Raw genomic sequence first — 22645 nt, 5'->3', positions numbered from 1 at the left:
GAACACATTTGCTGCCGTGTCTGCATATGTCGTTAGTGAATGAAACATGATCTCTTGGGAACTAATCACTTGACAGCCATCAATTTATGAGGCTGCATGTCCTGCTGTATTAGTACAAAGGGTTACATCAGGGCCTGCACACTTGTTCATTCACTCTTGAGTTGTGTGGTTTAATAGCTAACAGACAAGAAAGCATGTGTCATCCGTACAAAAAGATGTTCTTCATCGATTTTAATTATTTATAGGTTTGTTTTGTGATTTGGGAAAGGTTACAGTCAAGTCTCAGAATTCAGCGCTGAACAATTTGAGCAAAATGTCTAATTGAGGATTTTCTGACCCATATTGTGATTGTGATTTTTAAATCAGGATAAATTTCTATAGATGAACTACAGGCCTGTATTTGTGGTCTACATTGTATTATGCAAGATGCAGTTGTACTAAACATACATTGTTCTTGTTTTTAGTCAAATAGAATCTGATAATGGTTATTATTGTTTAAGTCCATTTGTTTTAAACAGTCAGAAAAATAAGTCAACTTCCATAAGTCCACATTTATTATCAAAAATAACGCTGATCATCTGGATGATGGCTACATTACTAGGCCCTTTACGGTAACAATGACAAGTCATGTTTGACAATGATATCTAACAGACAGACTAATGTCAACTCTGCAATGTAGCTGCTTCAGATAGCATTAAAGCTGCTAAAACTGCTTTTTTGTTCGATCATGGGGCAACGGAATGGTTTATTTCTATTAACTTTAAGTTTATTCTGCACATACTTTCATGAAATTTTATTGCCTTGATGTGACAGTCCACAGTTCAGTGTCCTCAGCAGGAAAGAGAAGTAGCTTTATTATTACTGCTGTGCCAGGGACAGATCTTCTTAAGATTATCTGCAGGGGTGTGATGCTACAGCTTCATACTGATGAGCTGAACCACAGGTACGGACCGAAAGGGAACTGGGAGTAGAGACTGCGAAGGGTGTAGCCCTGGGGAAAGGTGGGACTTCCTCTGCCTTCAACAGTCTCATTTACCTCGACAGGCGTGGTTCTTCAGGTTGGTCTCGAGAGAATGCAAACCCTAATAATGATGTGTTGTACTTGGTTTCCCTCTGTCAGGGAACAGTGGTTACATGCGTAGCTCCCAGATTTAAAGTGAGCAGAGAGATTTTCCGCCTACAGATGAATTTAAAAACTGATGTCTGCACATGCATCCTTCTGCAAAGTGAGGGAAAAACACAGCATAAGTAATAAGCAATGGATTGGATTGTGATTTGGGAAGTTTTTAGCATTAAACATTAGTAATTTTTCATGCAAACATATGAAACAAATGCTTCAAAAAAGTGAAAAAAACCCATCTAAATAATGGTTTATATAATTTCTGAAACTGGGGGATTTCAGCTTGTTGGTTTAACAAAGCCAGACATTTGATGATGTCACCCTGGACTATGGGAAACTGTAGTGGACATTTTTCACAATTTTGTGACATTTTATTGCTGATGATTGATTCATTCACGTGGAAAACCCTGAGGGACTTTTTTATGGCTTGTCTTTTACACAAACCACACACTCCTCATCAGTTGAGTTTTACAGTTTTATTAGAACAAGCACTATGTAGCAGCAGTGTACAGTATTCATGGAAAGATATGTACTTTTGTTAAAATTGCACTTTAGAAGGTACCCATTAAGGAATAGATTTGAAAGAAACTGAGCTGACACAGTGCTTCGTGATACATGTCAGTTCAAAAAAAAAAACACATGAGACGTCCAATTGAGAAAACAAAACCTTTTTTCTTTTGTAAGGCATCTGCAACATTCATTGGCAGGCTAAGTTGTCTAGACATGCAGGAAGAACGATGGATGAAGAAAGCATGAGGAGGTTTTCATGAATTTTTTTTTTTTTTTTTACACTACAGTCCAAACACTACGCATAGCAGCATTGACCCTCCCTCCACACACACACAAAAAAAATCACTGTAGGAGGATAAAAGGAATCTGCTTTTGCAGTAGTGACCCATCGTCTAAATGTGCTGTATTTACAGTGATCACCTAAAATGTTGGAGTGCAGAGCAGTGCACATCTTTTAACACTGCGAGCATTTTACAGTCAAATAAATCTATTTTTCTCATCTAAAGACATTTCCCTTAAAGACTTAAGACATTTTGTCCACAGCTAAATCCTAAACGCCATATTTCAATATAATTTATCATCTGTAGGCAGGTGGAGATGGGATAAAGTGTTAATGGCATACCTTCTTGGCAGGGGGATTCTTATCAGTAGTGTGTATTGTGAGGCATTAATAAATGCGTTAAGGCACAGCAAGTGAAACGGACACTGACGAATTGTAGCAGAGTTTGTGATCAGGGATAAAAAATTAAAAGCACAGTAAAGTACAGTAAAAAAAAAAAAAAAGATATGAATGCAAAGCAGTACTACCTTTTTGGTTTGTAATCTACAGTACCATATAAACAGTGCACACAAGATGGATTTGCTTCACAAAGTTTTCATTCTACATATTTGTATTCACTCTTTCTGCTTCAGTGTCCTCACCCTGCAGTCCTGAACGAAAGGAATCAACCTATATGTGTTCGTAAACGAGGACAATGTGTGACTACTTGTTTGTGTTATATTTTCTTACTCTGTAACACAAAAAGGGGGGGAGGGCACTAGTTAAAACATTAAAGCTAATCTGCTTCGCAATAAATACACATACTGCAAATAAGTAAACTGGTGCTTTGCAGAAGCCCAGATCATAGCAGTAAAATCTCTGGGGAATCAGACACATTCAAATATCCACTTTGATTCTTGTTACTGTACAAACTTGTTTGGCTAAAACATTTAAGGAAAAAAAGTGTTTTTAATATTGTTGAAATGCAGTTTCCTGAAACTGAAGTTTCATGGGACGACCTGTAGGTGGTTCCAGTGTTTCATCTTGAACTACTGTATGCTTTTGGCTGAATGAGTCATGAGTGCTCACATAATTAATCAGTTAATCAAAATAAAATGTATTCCCGTTTTGATGATTGATTAATAATGTAGGCCATTTATCAAGAAAAATACCAAACAGTTGCTGGTGAGAGTTTCACAAATGAGAAAAGTTACTACTTTGTTTCATATCATTTTAAATTAACATTTTTTGGTTGTTACTCAGAACAAGGATGCTAATTTAAGACATTGCTAATTTTGATAAATAATTTGTTAATTAAATATTTTTTAGATTATATTTTTAGAATTTAAAAATAAATGCACATTGCAGCTCTAACCTTGTGTGACCCGATGTATGCGAGTGTTTAGCCTCGTACTGGAAATACGTGACTGTTTTCCATGTGTTTCACTGTCAAATCTATTTATAAATCACAAAAGCGTCTCAAGAGGGTTTTACACCCTACTACATCATCTTTTCTTAGACCTTTGGTTCAGAAAAGTGTCTGATGTTTAAGAGAGTCCATTATCTGCACCACATTCAGAGAAGAGGACAGACTGAAAGTGCGCCCACTATATATGGAGGGAGTTATGTGTGTATTTATGTAACCATGTGATTCAGAGGAGTTGCTTTCATGGAAGAATGTTTAAAATTAGACAGTGGGGGAGGGCGCGGGATGGTCACAGAATCACACCATGAGGAGAAACTAGACTCCATGACCCATCTGTCTTGACAGTTAAAAAAGAAAAAGAAAAACCTCTGTAAAAGGTTGCAGGTGTAGCTTATCCTACATCGCATGTCCAAAACACCAGGTTAGGATTTACATGTTTAATCCTACTTCTCCTTCCACCACATGATCAGCTTTGAGAGCTCCTGTTTGAAAATATTCATTAAAAATTCCATCAATGGACGCTGTGCTTCCTCTACTGCAGGCGAGATTCATTTTAAATGAGTTGTTTCCCCAGAGGGAGTACTGCTATCATACAGATCCAACAGTATTAAAAGGCAAAAATAAATAAAATCTGCCAATTCACATAATGCTATTTCACTAAATTCCAAGATATTTTATAAAAATACCTCTTTTTTTCTCTACAATAATTGATGATATAGTAAATACGGCTTTATGCCAGTGAAAGCTGCTCTCTAAACATGCACGGTCTTGTAGGTAATCAAAATGTCTACTTTATAGACTAGTCTAACCCAAACTGCTGTCAGAAATCAAATGGCTTCAACTAAAAAGCGCTAAGTCTTGTGACTTGTTCAGGTGTCTTTTTAAGGCAAGGACATACTCAGAAGTCAAAGGAGCTGAGGAAAGATCTACATAGGAGTGGTACGATTGTTGACCTGACAACCCAGCGTCCACAAGCACAATGAAGGTGATCCTACAGGATGTTTCCATGGATGGATGACCGTGTGGTGGTGCCACAGAACCTCGACAGGGTTATTGGGCATCAGGCCATCCCTCAGCTCTGCAGTCCATGCACGCATGTTTCTCTTAACACCTTACTGTGCATAGGTAACTGCCTTCTTATCTGTGATGACAACACGATGGACATGGTAATCCATGTGCTACCACAAGTTCACTGTAGATTCCATATTGATGAAGCCGGGGTTTTTGCGGAGCTCCCAGTACGTGTTGTTGGAGACCCACCTTTCCCTGTGATGGGTGTCAACCACTTTCCTGGAAGAACAGACAGAGATATGACAGTTCTGACTGAGAAATTGGGTGGATATTATCTAGGCTGGTAAACGTGCCAGGCTGGTAAACGTGCCAGGAGTCAGATGTTTAAACGATGCATCGCCATTTTATACATACAAACTGGTCAAACCAAATGAGCATTGAGAATATGTTCATTACATGCTTGCTGTACGTCAGATTGTGTGCATTCACGTTTTAGATCATTGTGTAACACTGTAATCCCATCCTGTGCCAATTCAAATTTTTCTGAACACTTTTGTCAATTCTGCTTATTACAGACTGCTGGAAATTTCGCTACTTTGTCATTTTTTCATTGAAAGTCATGTGGAAACAAATGAATAAAGGCATTTCTACATACATCTATGGTCATTGGGATCTGCACATACAGTACATCATCTAAGTTTCAAGATGAATCAGCTTTATGAACCAGAACCATGAGTACGCATGGCTTCATAAATCGGATATAAAGAATGTATACACATTTCTGTCATCTCTCTGCATACACAGTTTTATATTGGTTACTGGTATCTGTGCTTACTTAAAGAAGCGTGGCTCCTGTTTGGTGTCGTTCTCCTCTTTCCACTTTCTTCGGGTTCTCTGCAGGTCCTCAATACGCTGCTTCTCTGAGGATGCCATCTCCAAGTTCCCCTCCTCCAGGTGCCTGTGTGACCCAAGCATCACTTTTCAGTAAAGACAAACACTAAATCAGATGGACATACAATTTCAGCAATAACACATGCTCAAATATTCAGTCTGCACTCGTCAAAACGATACCAGCAGAGTGACTGACGATGTAATCTTGTTTGTGGGAAATCAGTAGCAATTTTTTTTACATTTGGTGGCAGCAGCATACTTGTAGCTGAGGGTCGGATGCTGTACCTTTGATCAGGCCTGAATCGGGCATCTGTGCGGGGCAGAACATCTTTCAACTCTGGGCAAAGCTCATTCAGTTCAATGGCGAACCTGGTGAAGCCATAGTACAGTTCGTAGTCCGTGGGCATGGAGCCTGCAACAGAAAGGAAACAAAAATGTCACAAACAGTTTATCAACACTGATAACTTCCATGCCTTTGTCAAATTGTTCATTGTCAAAAACTGTGCCTACCTGGCCTCCAGACGCATTTGGCAGAAGGTGGGACGCCGCAGTAAAGGCCTTCGTGCCATTTTCCAAAAAGCCGGTGGATCACTTTCCCTTCTTGATCCATCACAAATCCTTGAACCTCATTCACATTAGAGCTCCAGTAATTTCCCTGAAAGACAAACACCATGTTGTTAACTTCCGTTTTCCACATTTAAGATGTAATTATTGTGCAAAGCCAAATTTCACATTAAAATACGCAGTGAGTCGCATCGAGGGCACGTAGGCAGCGCATTCAAATCACATGTAAACACCTTGACGAAGGTGAGTTTGCAGAGGCAAGCGCTGCTCTTTGTGTTTCTGATGGTGATCTCCCCGTAGTGTTCGATCCACCGTCGTCCACTTAGGATGTTGTGTACACAGGTGGTGACCTTGTTCCATTCATAGTGATCTCCAAACCTAGAAATACACAGTAACAGCTGACTGGCTTGATGCGCAGCTGGAACGACATGAGCCCAGATGATAAATGTATAACTACGTACTGTCTATTGCTTGAGCACCTCTATTCAAAATGTGTCTAACACTATGTTTCAGCTCCTGTCTCTTAAAGGCCTCCCTCCCACACAAAAGCATACTTTCTCCTGATTTGCCAACTTATGGAAGCCTGCCGAGGGGTAGAAACTAACTGACTCAGCACTGAATCGAAGTGTGGAGAGGCTATAGTATATATAACTATGGTTCACTGATTTTGGTGAAACTGGATCATATTTTATGGAGAAAATCTGATGTCCTCCAGCTGCTCTGATTCAATTTCTAGTGGTTTAGGGAGTTTCCTGATGGACATAGCTTTACTTGTTGTTAGCAGTTACTTTAACCCCTAACTATGGCTAATGGTAGCTGCCGCTAGCTAGTTAGGTTAGTTAGCCGCGTATCTAGACGTCCAATTAGCTGATCTGACTGGACTGGGTACTCAGGGGGTGTGTTGGTGTTCTTACCTATAACCTTAGTACAGGAGTTTTGGAGTTAGCTCCAAAACTTAGTTAGTTTCCCAGTTGTAATTATGCATATTGACACAAATAAAGTCAGAAATAATAATTACAATAACTCTGATATGACATGAGCGCAGTGTCCGTGCCACTTGCAAGCTGAGTAAGCAGCTGGGTAAAAAGTTACCTGGGAATCATGAGATTCACTGTCCCGATTGGTAAAATCTCCATTGATTTTCCCCAGAACTTGTTTTTCCATCTCACGTCTGAAACATCGGAAATGAAAAACAATGCATCGACCACTCAAATCTTTGCATTCTTCTCAACATTTAAGAAACAAAAAGCAATTTTTAAACAGTAAAATTTCAGCTAGGCTCATCTGCTAAGCCAGAGCCTCCATGAGGAAAACTCCTCACTAATTAGGTGTGTAACCTACCTTGCCAGAAGGTGAAGTTCTTAGACTCACAGTGGCAGGCGGAGATGGGTGGGTGGTGGCTCACCTTTGAGACAAGATCAGACAAAAACAGTCAGCTGACAGCTGTTGTTGATGAAATTTATACATCTCTGTCAGAAACATGATGGACCATTGTGACTTTATAGATGAAACAATTAGTAGATTAAATGATTGTTTGAACGACAAAAAAATTAATCAGTTGATCTATCTTGATAAACAGAGAATTTTCAGTTCTCCAGCTCCTGAAATGTGGACATTTTCTTCTTTTTTATCAGTCTAATATGATAGTAACAGAATATTTTTAGATTTTAGACATTTTATTCACAACAATTACTCAACTAGTCAAGAAATAAATTTGCAGTATAATTAATAATTTCAAGAGTGCACCTTTCAGTTCAGTGAAATGTGAGGAAAAGATGCACAAATACAAGGAGTGTGTCTGTATCATCATTTGTGTGTGTAAATCCAAATGACATTAGGGCAATATATAGCTGCTGATTAAGACTGTTTGATTTGATGGAAAGCTCCAGAACAGCTACTAAATAGACACTGAGGTAAAATGTTGATGGCTGCAGTTTCCAAGTTCAAGAATAACCTTGAAGCTCACCTGTAGGTTGTGAAATGATTAGGGTTAGGGTTGCAGCAGAGAAAAGCAGAAAGAACAACATGCTACGTGTTTTATGCAACACAAAGCTCTGTTGCAATTTTTAATGTCCCTTTAATCTCTTTCCAAATTACTGAATACTTAAATTATTTGGGACTTGAAAAAATATTCCAATACTGTAAAACAAAGTCCACCAATATTGTCCAGTAATAACCTCAGATTCCAAGATTGGCTATATCTCAAAGATAATGCTTCTGTCTGTGCACAGACTTACCTGCTCAGAGAAAAAACAGAAGCCCTTGTCTTCCCGAATGCATTCATAAGTCTCTCCGAGTAGCGGGTTGAATGGCTTACTTCCTGCTCTGTAGTAAGTGGATGAGTAGCCTGAGACGGCAAAAGCAGCGACGAGAACCTGTCAGAGAGTCAAGACAACACAGTCGACATAAACAAGAGGGGATTTAGCGGCTCATATTAGCAAGCCTTGTCACGAGTACGCAGAACATTAGCATGCATTGGGCACTATCAAAAGGACAGAAGATAGATAAAAATATCCAAGGTTGACAGCTGCATTGGAGCATACTACTGCCTCGCAGTCGTGCCTCTGAGTGAGACTATTTATGTTGGCTTGTGACTGGAAATGTCACCTCATATCGGTTGCAACCGAGAATTCACTCTAGAAACAGCTACTGTACAAAAGCAAACATTACATTGCCTTATTTATTAACAGCAAATATGAGTCACCGCAGCACCGAACCTGATGAACATTTGATTTGACAGAGTGCTTGTAACCGCTTCTTTACCATGCGCTCAAAGGGATCCTCGGTCTCAGCAGCCTTGTCCAGCAGCTCACTGTACTCCAGCTCTTCACACATACGCTGCAGGGTGTTGAGGGGCTCGTTGAGCTCCACCGGCATGGACACTTTGGACAAGTCCTTGCCGATATTGTTTCTCAAGATGTTCCAGAGGTTGATGTTGCTGGTGTCAGGACACGGCGCCGGCAGGCAGGTGCGCCGCCCGTTACGGAAGGCACTGCCAGCAAAGTCTCCGTTGGCCACTGGGAAGAGAATAGCACCTCATTAACAATCTACAACATCATCTGTGACAGCCACTGCTCTTCTTGGAAACATGCTTTTAATAATAAAATAATAATTATATGAAGTTTATTTATCCAGGTTTCAAGGGGCTTCACACGTGGCAGCAAATAGATAGATCTCAAAATCATATATACGATCCAATCAAATGAGGACATTTTAGGGAACAATAGGAAAGCTGCAACGATGTGTTGATTAACTGATCGATAGAAATTTAAATGGTAACTGTTTTAATGATTGATTAATCTGCACTTTTCAAGCAGAAATGCCAAAGATTTTCTAAATTGCAACTTCTAAATTGTGAGGTTTCTATTTGTCTGATATGACAGTAAACTGAATATATCTAACTGCTGATTGGATAAACAAGACATTTGAAGATGTCACATTGGAAATTGTGATGGTTTAGTTTTCTGATATTTTATAGACCAAATCAGATGTAATTAAGAAAAGAATCATCAGATTAAGCCTAAACCATACAGCGTGAGGATTATTTTATTGCAGATTGGCTTTTCTTGATTGGATTTCATCTTACTTTGTTAGTTTGTATAATGTCTGTTCTACAATTAGGTCAACTAACTAGGACGCTACATTGCCGGAGGGTTCACTACATTAAATACATTGGAATTACAGCGGCTCTACATAAAAATGTGTAGTATGTGTAAGACTAAACATGAGCCCAGAGTGTTATGAGATACTATCTATTGCTGTGTGGCACGTGACAGAGATAGAGGAGGGATATCCCAACCCTCCTTATACGGATCACTTTCATAAAGTCTAGGAGAAGCCTGTGGGCACAGAACAACCCTGCAAAGTCAACTGCCTCAGACAAAGTGGGCTTTCCAGATCCGTACCAGTGTGTGTGCCTCTGTGTGTGTGTGTGTGTGGATGTTGTCAAGGAATCACAGAGTGAGATCCTCTCCTTTTATTAATTTGTCCCCCCCCCCTTTTAAAAAGGGGAACTATAGATGCTTGGTGTAGGCAAGTGATGGTGCATGGTCGGACCTACTTTGTCTGGAGACGTTATCGGTCACGCTGGCGTTGTCCTCTGAAATGTTATCGCTCACATCGCTGACATATGACTCATCGTCTGAGCCCTGTGAGGGGAACAGGTACAGAGCGGAGTGAGTCAGTGTGAGTACAACACAAACTCTGATCCGAACCTCACACACACACACACACCCTACACACAGTTACTGCAGTTTGCCAGTGGCTAACAAACTGCAGCAGTCGTCAGCTATCTGTCCCACTGCAGTAATCATAAGATGAGACACTGCAGCATTTTCATACTTTATATAGAGCAAACACAATGAGGCCATTGGCCAGCAAGTTGCTGTAATGGCCTCTATTACAGTCACCTGCTGCTGGTGAAGGTTTGGTGTAACACAGGTCTGAATAGGCCTGAGCTACAGGATGTGGGGTTGATGAATTTCCTTGTTGAGTAATCCTTCAACATGGCTCAATGCATGTCTGGGGAGCTACAATGCTTAATGGCTCTTCAGAGAGCACATATATTTGGAGCAGGAGCTAAAATGGATGGAGGCAGAAAATTATTCTTTCAAGTGATGGCAAAACAAAGCTAGAAGCTACAAAACAAGGGGAACAGACAGAGGAGGAGTATTAAAATTCTGTGACACAACTGAGTGATTAAGCCTCGGGACGGATTGAAAAGGAGCCGTCCTGCGTGCCTGACTTTATTTAAGTTACTCTCTCTCTCTGTGCCTTTTATGCTGCCCTTATTAATTGCTGACTAACCGCAGCTCCACACACAGTCGTCACAGTGACGTTTTATCTGGCTTCCCAGCAGCAGGGCTAGTTTAACCCCCTCCTCGATCCACTTCCTCTACAACCCGCCCCTCATGGTCCAAACTGTCGTTCTCTCTTAAAGCTGTTTCTCAACTGTAACGTGTTATACCTCATTCTCTGACGAGCTGGCCGACAGAAGCACTTCCTGGGCATCAAAAAACTCAGAGACAGACTCCGACATGGAGAGTCGGCTCTCATTAGAGGCCTGCTGAGTCAGAGGGATCCCCATCTGTTCCCCAGCCTGCAGGCAAACACATGCAAACACACGAGATGGTCACTGTTCCTTGCTATGATGACAGGTTGAAGAACCAAAACAGACCTGAACAAACACAAACACCATCGCAGAGTTCATTTTGCAGCCTGTGCATCCTTGCCAGAGGGCAAGCTCCCATCCGTTTCTAATTAGTCATTTTTTCCATTAACCTTGACGTCAGGTTCTGCATAGAATAATGATCCTTTAAGCTCACCTATCGGGGCGTACTGGAAAGACCATCAGTGTATAAGGACAGGAATCAATAACTCAGGAGGCAAACACTACAACTACCTGGCCAGCCTTGGTAGCCCTGTTGTTTTATCAATGTAAGAGTCAGAATTAGCTCTGTCAGTGACAGGCTGTCCACAGTGACCTACCTCATCAGGCGTGGAGATGATGTTCACACTGACACCTTGTTCGGTCAGGACAGATTCAGAATGGATGCGGCTGAGTCGGGTTCGAAGTTCTGCGTTTTGGGACAGGGCCTAAATAATGAAAAATGTGGTATTTCCCGCATGAAATTATATGTTCATATTGAAACATAGTAGGTTCAACTGTTGACTGCTTCATTCGATGGATAGGTTTGTGTTACTTTCCACGAATTGGCTCTGGAGAAAATTTGCTACGATAGAAATAGCTCTGTGGAAAGGTTCTGCAAGAGTTAGGGGGCATTTTTACAGTAAGTAGTCTGGCTATATTGACTTTTTTTTGTTGGGCATGAGTGGAGGGACGATCTAGTATTTGATGCACTGGATTGGTACTCTGAAATACTTTAAACACAATTGTTAACAAAAAGGGCACTGGTCTGGGCCAAGGCTATCTTAATACTCTCACATTGTTAGTTGCTGTCATTCCTCCTCTCCACACTGGCAGTAAAGACATCCCTTACTAAATCCCCTACACTGTATTCATACTATGAGTGGATGCATCGAGGTTAGCTGTAGCTAATATGAGGCTTTAGTCTGATTTAGCAAAATTAGCATCAAGTGAGTAATGTCCTCTTTTTGATTCCATGGACAGTGACGAACTCAACCGCTTAAGCCAAACTTCAGACTGGGGATTTTGTCTGCCATATTTTAGAGGCCAGTTTGGACAGGAGGAGTGATTACGACCGCAAACTCTTGTCAACATGCAGATTGGCATGTGAGTATTGTATTAAGATAGACTTGAAAAAAATCTGAACCTATTCTTTAAAACAGCATTATCTGATTTTTGGCCACAGTGAGGATAGTAGAAAAAAACTGTGATATAGTGAACTTGTTAGAAAAGCAATTGCCTATTTACACATCCAGCAGATAAGGAGCAACATAGTATTTATTGGAGTCGTGTATACGGTCACCTGATGAAAATGTCAAAATTCTCTGATTCCAGATTCTTAAATCTGGTTTCCTTATTCCTCTATAAAAGGACTTACAATCTTTGGTTTGTTGACATGTCATTTTGGGCTTTGGGAAAAAGTGATGGATATTTTTCACCATTTTCTGGATCATTAGCCAAACAGCTAATAATGAATATAATCATTAGTTGCAGCCCTAGTCTCCACCAAATCCTGTAGGAAATATCTGGCTCTTAAGTTGCTAAAAGCTTCACTATGTTCACCAGTTAGGAGCTACAGTAACTTTGTCTGTTATTTGGTGCTGGGCAGGTAGCGTATAGTTAGTTCATCTGAGCTTTATTTTTCTGAAACCAGCTGCCTGCTGCCAACAAAAACAACCAAAAACAAAACAAAAAGCTAAAAGATGCTAAAATGTGTTGGGCAATAATTCTCATGCATGTGAAATAATATAGCTGAAAAAAAGACAAAAATTAAGGAGGAAAAAAACTAAGCAAATTCCCTGCAAAGATTAAAATAGTTATATCTGCAGCAATAGCAACCGTGACTTTCAACTTCCCACAGAGCTTTGCATTAAAAACCTGACCTCCAGCCTACGACAACACCGTCACACAAGCATCCAATTAGGAACAAAACAGAAATAAAACAGCAGAAACATTTCACCGAAATGATGTCAACTGTTAACAGAAGAACAGTCCAATTAAATCACTGGGGTAGAGAGACAGCCCCAAGGAGCGGAGTTAATGAACTGCACAGCACATTTCTCTCTCTCGCCAATTAATATGGGAAAACATGATTGAACTTTCACTACTTGCTAGCCTATACTCACATCTCCCCACATCATCTTTTTTAATAGTGATTACTGTGACTGCTTGGAGTATAATGTAGCTTGTGTGTTTCATCTGACAGCCCGTCATCATGAGCATGTCTTACAACTACAAAACAAGTTTGAGTTTAAAAACACCAAAGACACATCGCTCAAATTACTGCAGTAATTTCCCCAGTAATGTGCTTATCACTCCTGCTAATTATATGTTAAAACAGCATTACGAATGTGAAGTAGCCAAATATGCCTGGCTCAGGTTAACTAACCCTCACTAATAGTAGAAAGAAAGAGGCATCATGGGTAATGGGTGAAGACGGCTCATTACCTGTGACAGAGACTTCCTGAGAGAGTTGATCTGGGCTGACGGCTCTGATTGCTCTTGGTCAGACAGAATCTGTTTGATCTTTTCTTTCTCTATGGCCACTGTGTTGAAGGCCGACTTCAGCAGAGAGTGGACTGCACAGAGATGGGACAAAAGGAAATCAATTACACTGTACAATTACAGAAACGAGAAACATTATCCTCAAAACACTGTTTACTATAAGCACAGTTATTTTCAATTAACCCAGTGACGCACCGTAACCTTTCTAATGATGTGTATTACTATCAACATGCTCATTGTTTACAGTAAATTCTAATGTGAAAAGTATTTCAGACAACAATCATAACCTTTCCTTCCATAACCTTAAATGTCTATAATCATGTATTGTCATAATGCCAAAGGACCTGGGTGACTGATTATAATTCTCAATGAGCAATAAAACAGTAATAAAACACTACTGTACTTCAGGGAACTCTTTTATTATGACACTGTTCCACAGACTTTTTAATGCCCTGATTCAAGCGGTGATAAAGGTAAATGTCCTTTTGGTGTCCTGATTGATGTATTGACTTTTGACAAATGAAGTGTTGTCCTGCACAGTATAAATTCATGCAGTGACTGCACTCATTGTTTTGAGAACTAAGGCTGCAACAAGTGTTCTGGTTACTTGTTTAACTGCTTGGATGTTTAGTCTACAAAGTGTCTCAGTAGTAAAAGTAATCTAATACATCCTTACTTTAAAATACCAAGATTAAAAGCATTTTTCCGTCAGATGAATGAATTAAACGACTGATTATCTAAATTACTGTTCATTCATTTTGTGCCCATTGACTAGCATATTGTTTCAGCATTAATTGTAACAGTGTTTCAGAAAATGTGCTAAAGCAATATTAGCAAAAAATCCCAGTTTATTACAACTTTAAGTAAAAGTAAAACTGCGATATCTGTAATGTTGCCAATAATTTCTCACTGCACAGAAAAACTCACACTTATGGCAAGTACGGTAAGTCAAAGTTGAACCAGGAAGTCAGTCTTCAAACTGTGATGGCTGTCATAATTTTAATGCTCACCTTTACTTTATCTTCTAAATAAGTTTGGTTACCTTACTTGCTTGGTCTGACTTATTTTTTGCTATGTTGCCTTGCTCTAAGATAAGTGCAACAATGTCATAACCAGTAGAAATGATGGGCAGCAATATGTATAAAAATAAGATCCAGGCTGTGACAAAACAGGAGACAATGGGACATCTCTCACCTAATAACCCCCGGTGCTGCAGCTGTGCATGCTGACTGCCTACCTTTCTGGGCAATGGTGCAGAATTCCTCCTGAAGTTTAATGTAGTCACTGGAACAATCTACGCTGTCTGTCAGCCGGGAGGTAGGGGGTTGAAAGTCCACCAGCTCAGCACACAGATTGGGGTTGGACGAGTGGAGGCGGACAGGGGACATGCTGGCAGACAGAGGGACCTGGGGAGAGATGACGATCACAGAGGACCACTGTCGATCAGCCAAGAGGCATAATAATGTGCTGTGTGTCTGACAGCCAGAACCAACCGTGAAGAGCAAGCGCCATGGTCCAATAAGGCCGAGTTAACTCTGAATGTACAGTATAATGATACCAATTACGTCACAATTATCTGACATGTCACATTGAGGAGCGGCAACAGTCTCTTCTCATTACTTTGAAATGTTTTTGGGGGGAATTACAAAATAACTGCATTCTTCTGCAGGTAACACTTACGAAGATTCAGTCATCAACGTCATTAAATCGAGTAAATCAAAGGCACCTGAACATGCTTTTTGTGATGAACAGCAGTACCTGCTGCCTTTGCCTTGCTACATCTAAATATCTCTTAAGGTAGAACTATTTTAGATTGTGTGAAAGTGGATTTATTCATAAGAGGAAAATGTCTGAAAATTCCCTTTTATCCATGGGGCTAAACAGCGAATGAAAGCACATTTAGTCACATGGGAAAATGCGGCAAAATTACAAAAGATGGAAAAGGTCATTACTCCGACCATGACACACCTGACTCCTAAGTAGGTCTGCAACAAACAATTATTGTAATTATCGACTGATCTGCAGATTATTTTCACAACCAATCTATAAATGGAATACTTGTTGCAGCTCTACTAGTAAGTGCCAGTTGCTGTGCAGACTCAAAGCAAAAATTAAAATTAAAAATTAAAATAACAAAGTAGACAGAAAAAGCTACGACAACTTTGTCTCTGTTGTGTACGTGTGCTGTCACAATCTCTCCTCTTAAAAATGGTGAAGAGAGCAGTGGGAGTACAATTTTACATTTTACTCTTGCTCAGTAACACTTTAACTAGACATACAGGAATCAAACATGAGACTTCAGTTACACCAGGGTCTCTCTGACCACTATGTAAGAATTATATATTCTATTTAAATTAAAATCCATTCTAAATATATGTTCTTAATATATGCATCTAACAATGAAAAACACACACACACACACAAAAAGTATAATTTAGCCTTTTGTCTTAATTAACTGAATGAATTGCTTTTCATTGTGACCTGACTTACAGCATTAAGGTAGATGCATCCTGTCTGTGTGCATGTCTTTATGTGGCAGAGCAAAAATCAAAAAACAGATACCTGAAGCTGGTATTTTGCATCTTTGCAGACACTTTTTGTTCTCCATCTTCTGTTCAAGCGCTTCTCTTTCTTTGACAATTCTACACAACTGGTCTTTGTGGCACACGTGGATGAAAACATGCAAAGTGGGGTTAATAAGACAAACACATCACAAATAAAGCAAAAGTTAACACACAGATTGCAGTGAAATGGCAAAAAAAACTCCACAACATTCTCACAAATGAGTTGCAAACAAATATTGAGACTAATGGAATGTGTGGTGTTAAAAAAAATTTAAATATATAATAAAAAATATTTTTGAATTTAATACTAGATACTGATCAGTTAGAGAAGCTGGCAGGTGTTCTGCGATCCTGTCTGTCTGAGGTTTTAAAAGACTGTCCCTTTCATAGACACACCTCCATCATTACCCGAGACTTACAGGCTCCTGAACACCGCCCCACACACACACATTCACCTTGAAATGAAACACTAACTAAATTGCTTCCCCTGCTCTCTGTACCCGTGCATATTTGTGCGTTTCTGTACGTGCATGCATGTCTATGCACGCTTTCGTCTTTTTTACCTGCATATCTGTGAAGTTGGGCGCCGACTGTGTCCTTTGTAGAATCTCCAGACTCTGCAATAACCGGCTCAGCTCAGTCAGGTTGGACTGGCATCGTGCGAGCTCTGAAAATAAAATTCACACCCATGCGTGGACAAAACGCATTCAGTGTTATGTATCATCTTAGGGTTCAGAAGGCGTATCCAAAGGCCCGAGACGTGATTCAATCTACCTCTTTGTGAAATCAGATTTAAGAAAATTGCACTCACCCTCTGCGCACTTGTCCATCTCCTCTGATTCCTGCAGCCAAGCAACCACTTTGCTCTGGCCGTTACTGTAGGAGGCAGGCAGGCTGCTGTTGCTCCCGCTACTGGGGGCCACCGGCTGCCATGGCAAGCTGCTTGGCTTGGCTTGCTGTCGAGTGATACAGGAACAGACACAGAGGTTTGGTTGTTTTGTCAGAAGCTTTGTGTCAGAGCTTACTGTAGTGTGTTACACACTTATTAGGAGTAGTTCAGCTGATCTTACTATAGTTACTGAAGTAGGTCTGATCTTGTGAAAGTCAGTTAGTCAGTTGTTAGTTGCAGCCCTAATCCAGAATATAGCGGATTTAGGCTGTAACTAACAATTATGTCCAATATTGATTCATGTATAAATTATGTTTTTGATTAATCAAGAAATACGTGATTGCAGGCAAATAGGGACCGGAGCAGAAAAGGGGAGCACTTATAAAGTTACATGAAAACAAGACTGGTATGATGCCAGCAATCAGATTTTTTTTGACTGCAACGTGATAAGTTGAAATAACAAGATGATTATTATAATTTTTGACAAGAAAGAAAAGACAAACAGGCAATGCTCATTCTATAAATACATCAGTCAAATAAGAAATACGATTAAGTCAATCTTGTGCTGTGTCTGTGTGGCAGGTGAGCCTGGTGTTGTTTCTGTCTAAACTAACGTGTGTAAAACATGAAGGTCGTGTCGTACATATTGTCATTTAAATGACGATAAATTGGCTTCTTTTATTTAATCAAGCTAAAATTAAAAGAAGCTGGATGGAGATGGTAAAACCTCTGGTCTCAAAAATGGCAGAAACTAGTGAAAAACATCACAATTCCCCAGAACCCAAGTTCATGTTTTTGAATTCCTTGCTTTGTCACATTAACTGTTGCACTAATAATAAACTGAGAAAAGGAATGAAAAATCACATTTGAGAAGCATGAAGCAGCAAATATTTAGCAGTTCAGATTCTTCTTAAATGCCTTAATCAAAATTGTTGCAATTTAATTTTCCGTCTGCTGGCTGATCGTTTGAGGACGATTCTGGATACAAAGACATTGCTGGTATTTAAATGAAACCCTAAAACCATACTGTGTGGCTCTTCTGTGCCCTTGACCAAGTCACTTGACCCACCTGCAACAGCTGCTGGTGAATCTGTTCAGGTGCCACCAGCGTGAGACTGGTTGATCTTTGATGCACTTAGGTAATGTGTAACTCTATGAATGCGCTTAGCTGGACAATAATTAGCTCTTTGACAACTTTAAAATAAATTTCAAAAAATGTATTAAATACAGCAGGTTGAATAACATTGTGACAGGAACAATGTGTTGTGTTTTTGGCGCATGTACAGTTCAAAAGTTGCCACGTCGAAGCTTGCAAGTACTTGCAAGAGACCTAGATAGTCCTCCTTTGATGTAGCAATTAATTCTGACTCTAGGATTTGAGTCTCTCATTTAAGCTGTTCTTCTGGGAGAGCTCAACACGTGCAGCCAGCTGCTCTGAATCCAGATCCTACTGATCACCTCTAATGGCCTGCATGAGGCACACAGATCCACGGTCTCAGGAGAACAGGCTCTGGCTGCATTCTCAATTTTCCACACAGCTCAGACACATCAACAAGGACCAAGGGTTCACACTAAACTGAAAACAGTCTAGACAAACAGCCCTTTTTGTTATCCTAATGATGTGTCTGCGATTATGGATCTAATAAGCCTTATTGCATTTGGCAGATATCTGTCTACACATTCACAGCCATTAGTCTGGCAGTTAGGCACATAAATACAGGAGACATGGTTACAACAACAATATGGAACAAGTGTTTAAAGCACATTTAGTTAAACGTTCATACATGTAAACTGCGAGGAACTTTCAAGTTTGGTAATAAATGAACATAGACTAATATCTACAGTATTTGTATGGACATTTAACAGTTAAATTGTAGTAATTGAAAAGACAACCTTGCAAAAACATATAGGTGTAAAGTTTTCAGGTGTGGGTGTTCGCAGAACCGAGAAAGACACAATCTTGTCAAAGTCTTCCTGTTGTTACTGTGAATTCTACCTCCTCTCTTCTGGATGATATTTTGGTCCCCTATCCCAGTTTCCAATAAAAACGGGAATGAAGCAATCTCTCTTTCCCCACGACATAACCTTCCTGAATAAGTAATTGCACTCTTCTCGGAACACAGAGAGAGAGAGACTACTTTTAAGCTCCATACACAGACTAGAAGTATAAAAAATGTTCACGCTGCTGTCATATAGTGTCATGGTTTCAGCTTCTCCAATATGAGGATCTGATGCTTTTCTCTGTTTTATATCTTAGTAAATATATCTGTGGGCTTTGGACTCCATGTTGTACAATACAAGACATCTGAAGACGTCACCTTGGTCTTCAGGAACCTTGCATAGACATATTCCACCAAATGATTAATTAATTTAAAATGAAAATAGCCATTAGTTGTGTCCCTACTTATGAGCACGAATTGTAGTGCTGGGGTGGGGGCGTGGGATGGGGCTCACCTTGGCTTCACGTACTACACTCGAGGCAGGTTGGGGCGACTCAATGGCAGCTGGGGGAGGAAACGTTCGTATGGTAGGCTCCCGTGGAGATCGCACAATCTCGTTCTGTCGGTAAAGCCGGTGATGACGCAACTTGGACACCCAGGCATCAAAGATGTCTTGAGATTTGACCTAAACAGAAAGAGTACGGACATTAAACCTCCTGTTTATCCACATTTAAATGACAATATTGACTCTTCCTGTCAGTGTAACCTTCAGGTGATAGATATGCTCCTCAGTGTCCAGGTCAATGCGACGGGCCCTTTTCTTGATGGACATGACTGAGAGGCCGACGTCGATGCTGCCATGAAGTTTGCCTTTTTGGATCTAAGGCAAGTGATGAACACATTTTAAAGTTAGCCAAATCCTTGGTAAATTTTGTGCACATATCTCATCCGTAATTACATTCACGACAAACTTCTTTCACAACGTTAAGTCTGAAGAAACCAAAGAATCCTCCACGCTGTTGATCACTTGTACTCACTTTAACATGTCGTTTCTTTAGAGCTTTATCAGGGAAAATTTGTTGATTGAAATTGAAAATTGATTAGCTGATTGATTAAAGAAATTTAAATGTCAACTATCCCAACCAGGGCTAATGTATGCCAGAGGCTACTTCTGCAGTTAACAGTCGGTACTTGGAAATATTATGGAGTATCTTAGCTAATTTGAAAATATATCTATTTTTTTAAAACAACTACAAGTATTATGATTACAAATTGGTGTAATGCTGATCCTTGGTATCACCAACCATCACAATTACAGATTAATAAGTCAGTTGTAACACATGTTTTAAATAAGGATTGCATAAAAGCTAGTCAGCATAGAGACATTTAAATGTTAAAGTATTGAAAAATGGTTGAAACGTCCACCTTCACCACAGCTGGTGGTTATACAAACGTAATATGAAACTAATTTTAAAAAAGTAAGAAATTCCAGGAAGACTAGACTATGTACTGTAAAGACATTATGTCAGTAACAGTGATAAATAGCATCTAGTATAAACAAACACATTTAGAAGATGAATGTGGGGATGTACGTCAGGCCAGATAGATACAGTAGACAGACAGACAGACAGATAGATAGATGGTGTCATTTACATTAACACTTGTTAATGAAATGAGTACAAGCGATCCACAGTCATCTGTTACATTTCCACTTTAAAATTCTAGCTTTCCTGCAAAGTGACATGCCGTGTTGAAACACATCACGACTCGTGTTGCAGATGTTTCTGCTGACTCATTGCCAAGCCAAGCTGATGTCAGGCCAGGCTGCCCTGTTTCTGCCTGTGGGCTATAGTCAGGTTTACTTACATCAATGGGGGACTTGGAATACTTCAGGATACCATTGTCCAGAACAAAAAAACGCTGCGGAGAGAAAAAGCACAACAATAATGTGTTGAAGAACAGAATGTGTAAATGTGTTAAACAACAGATAGGGCAGACATTGAACATAGATCCCATTGTGGATTCTATGCAAATGCAAAGCTGTCTTTAGTTTATTCTCTCTAAATTTGCTGTAGGACACTATCTCTGTGAGTTCTGCGATGCTGTGCGTTCAAATATGCTAATAACAGGGACTGGTTTTCACTGGTGCTCAAGTGCTTTGAAAAAACAGCAGTTAAGCTGATGCTGAAGGTGGAGACTTCAAAGGAAATATCCAGTATGCTTGCGGAAGAGGCCCAGTGAGGGTAACTAAGTGCATGAAAAGGGGAACTTCACTAGACAGCAAACTGTTTAACATTCTAGCAAAAGTGTTTTTCTAGTTACAAAAGCTTCCGCGTCTCACTTTGCCTGTGGATCTTAGTCTATGATCTTACCTTGTGCCAGCCTTTCAGGGGCCATTTCCGCTTCTTCAACATAAAACCCTCGTGTTTATCGGGCCTCTGGACGTTGCTCTGACCGATTTTCAGCCCCTCAATGATTTCCCAGCTGTCTGCCTCCTAGAGAGGAATAAAAATACAGCGAAGTGTCAGAACTAATCCATTCACTCCTCCAGAATAAGAAGAAAAACAGAAGATACACTTGCTGTACTGACAAGAAAAGATGCCCCTGTAAAGTCCACAGTCTGACAGACAGAAGAAAACATGAATACAGTTCTTTATTCTTTTCCCTTGTGCTACACATTTAAAGAAATAATGCCCCATTCAAATTCCTCCTGCTCCCTCAGCATTTCCACCCCATTAGCTTTCTCCTGACAGTGCTCTTCCTGCTGCTACTGGGTCTGTAAATCAAAGTGACGTCTCTGGATTTTAGGGATGGCAGGGTGAGGCAAGATAGGTAAGAGTCAACCAACTGGGGGGGGCATTGGAATCACAGGATCACAGCAAAATGTCTAAGAACAGATAAGGATCATCACCATCCGGCTGCATTGGCCTGACATGATCCATTCAGCGTCTGTCAGAAGTTATTTTGTATGCAAGCAAGACATTTTTTACTTACATGCTTACTTTCTTTACACCTGTCTCATCTACATTTATGTTATCAGGGCTGCGACACCATAAGCAATTAGTTTACTAACTGGTTGTTAAGGTTCTTGGTCAACTAAAATTAGTTTTGGATCGTCTTGGTACCCAAACACTTTACCTTAAGTTCCCTTTAATAAGTAGTATGTTAAGATTTAATAAACTAAAGTAGTAAAGTAACTGTAGTTGTAAGCAGATATAAGTGTTTATTAATATGTGTAAACAACTATAACTCCTCCTGTGGGCACTCATAAGTAGAGACTGCTGCATAAATGACAATATGTTAAAACACAATCGTAATAAGGCAGAGCTTTACAGTGACTTGCATTTTCCCCTAAAAATAGATATGTGCAAAACGCAAAAATTATTTATGAGCACAAAATCCCGGCTGGTTGGTTGCTCTGTGGGCCGATTGAGCAGCCCATTATACAAAAACAAGAGCGAGAGAGATGGCCACTTTGATTATGCACCAGCCCACACCTTCCTCCTCAAGATACCTAATACCAGTTCAACTGTTAGTCGAGGTTCTACAGCTGACGCGGTAAAACAATAGGGAGCCAGCACGTTATTGTGCCAATATGTGCTCCTTCAAGTCACCTCCTCCTGAGAGCAACACATTCACTTTACTAAAGTTACTGTTACAAATATTGTTAAGTAATCTTGTTTACAATAAGTGTAGGTTGTGTGGGTGTGTTTGTATACTGCTAAAACATGCAACATAGGTTGAGCTTGTTGAACGTGTCCTTAATCATTACAACAGCGTTTTCACTTGTTTATCCCAAAAATCTACTGATCGACTCCAG

The 22645-nt window shown here is 40.0% G+C and overlaps 1 protein-coding gene across 3 annotated transcripts in view; it reads right to left on the bottom strand.

The window, feature by feature from the left end:
- Positions 1 to 1581: 1581 nt before the first annotated feature.
- osbpl6 (oxysterol binding protein-like 6) overlaps positions 1582 to 22645 on the bottom strand; it is a 44413-nt gene continuing 23349 nt past the window's right edge. The window contains exons 3-23 of one of the 3 annotated variants that reach the window (XM_038720542.1): positions 21198 to 21320; positions 20692 to 20745; positions 19592 to 19705; positions 19340 to 19510; positions 16808 to 16952; positions 16560 to 16663; positions 15995 to 16087; positions 14670 to 14838; positions 13376 to 13506; positions 11269 to 11376; positions 10748 to 10879; positions 9842 to 9929; positions 8545 to 8798; positions 8019 to 8156; positions 7123 to 7186; positions 6874 to 6952; positions 6015 to 6159; positions 5728 to 5872; positions 5503 to 5629; positions 5162 to 5284; positions 1582 to 4605 (exon numbers count right to left, since the gene is read on the bottom strand). In XM_038720542.1, coding sequence (XP_038576470.1) covers positions 4494 to 4605; positions 5162 to 5284; positions 5503 to 5629; positions 5728 to 5872; positions 6015 to 6159; positions 6874 to 6952; positions 7123 to 7186; positions 8019 to 8156; positions 8545 to 8798; positions 9842 to 9929; positions 10748 to 10879; positions 11269 to 11376; positions 13376 to 13506; positions 14670 to 14838; positions 15995 to 16087; positions 16560 to 16663; positions 16808 to 16952; positions 19340 to 19510; positions 19592 to 19705; positions 20692 to 20745; positions 21198 to 21320 — 2619 coding nt within the window. In that variant the 3' untranslated portion in view covers positions 1582 to 4493. The remainder of the gene's footprint in view (positions 4606 to 5161; positions 5285 to 5502; positions 5630 to 5727; positions 5873 to 6014; positions 6160 to 6873; positions 6953 to 7122; positions 7187 to 8018; positions 8157 to 8544; positions 8799 to 9841; positions 9930 to 10747; positions 10880 to 11268; positions 11377 to 13375; positions 13507 to 14669; positions 14839 to 15994; positions 16088 to 16559; positions 16664 to 16807; positions 16953 to 19339; positions 19511 to 19591; positions 19706 to 20691; positions 20746 to 21197; positions 21321 to 22645) is intronic. The other 2 variants (XM_038720545.1, XM_038720543.1) reach the window with 2 other exon arrangements.

This window comes from Micropterus salmoides, unplaced genomic scaffold (assembly GCF_014851395.1).
Source record: "Micropterus salmoides isolate LMB-PRFRI ecotype aquatic unplaced genomic scaffold, ASM1485139v1 Ms_hic_scaffold_15, whole genome shotgun sequence".
Classification (NCBI taxonomy): Eukaryota; Metazoa; Chordata; class Actinopteri; order Centrarchiformes; family Centrarchidae; genus Micropterus; species Micropterus salmoides.
This window is presented reverse-complemented; position numbering and strand designations above follow the sequence as displayed.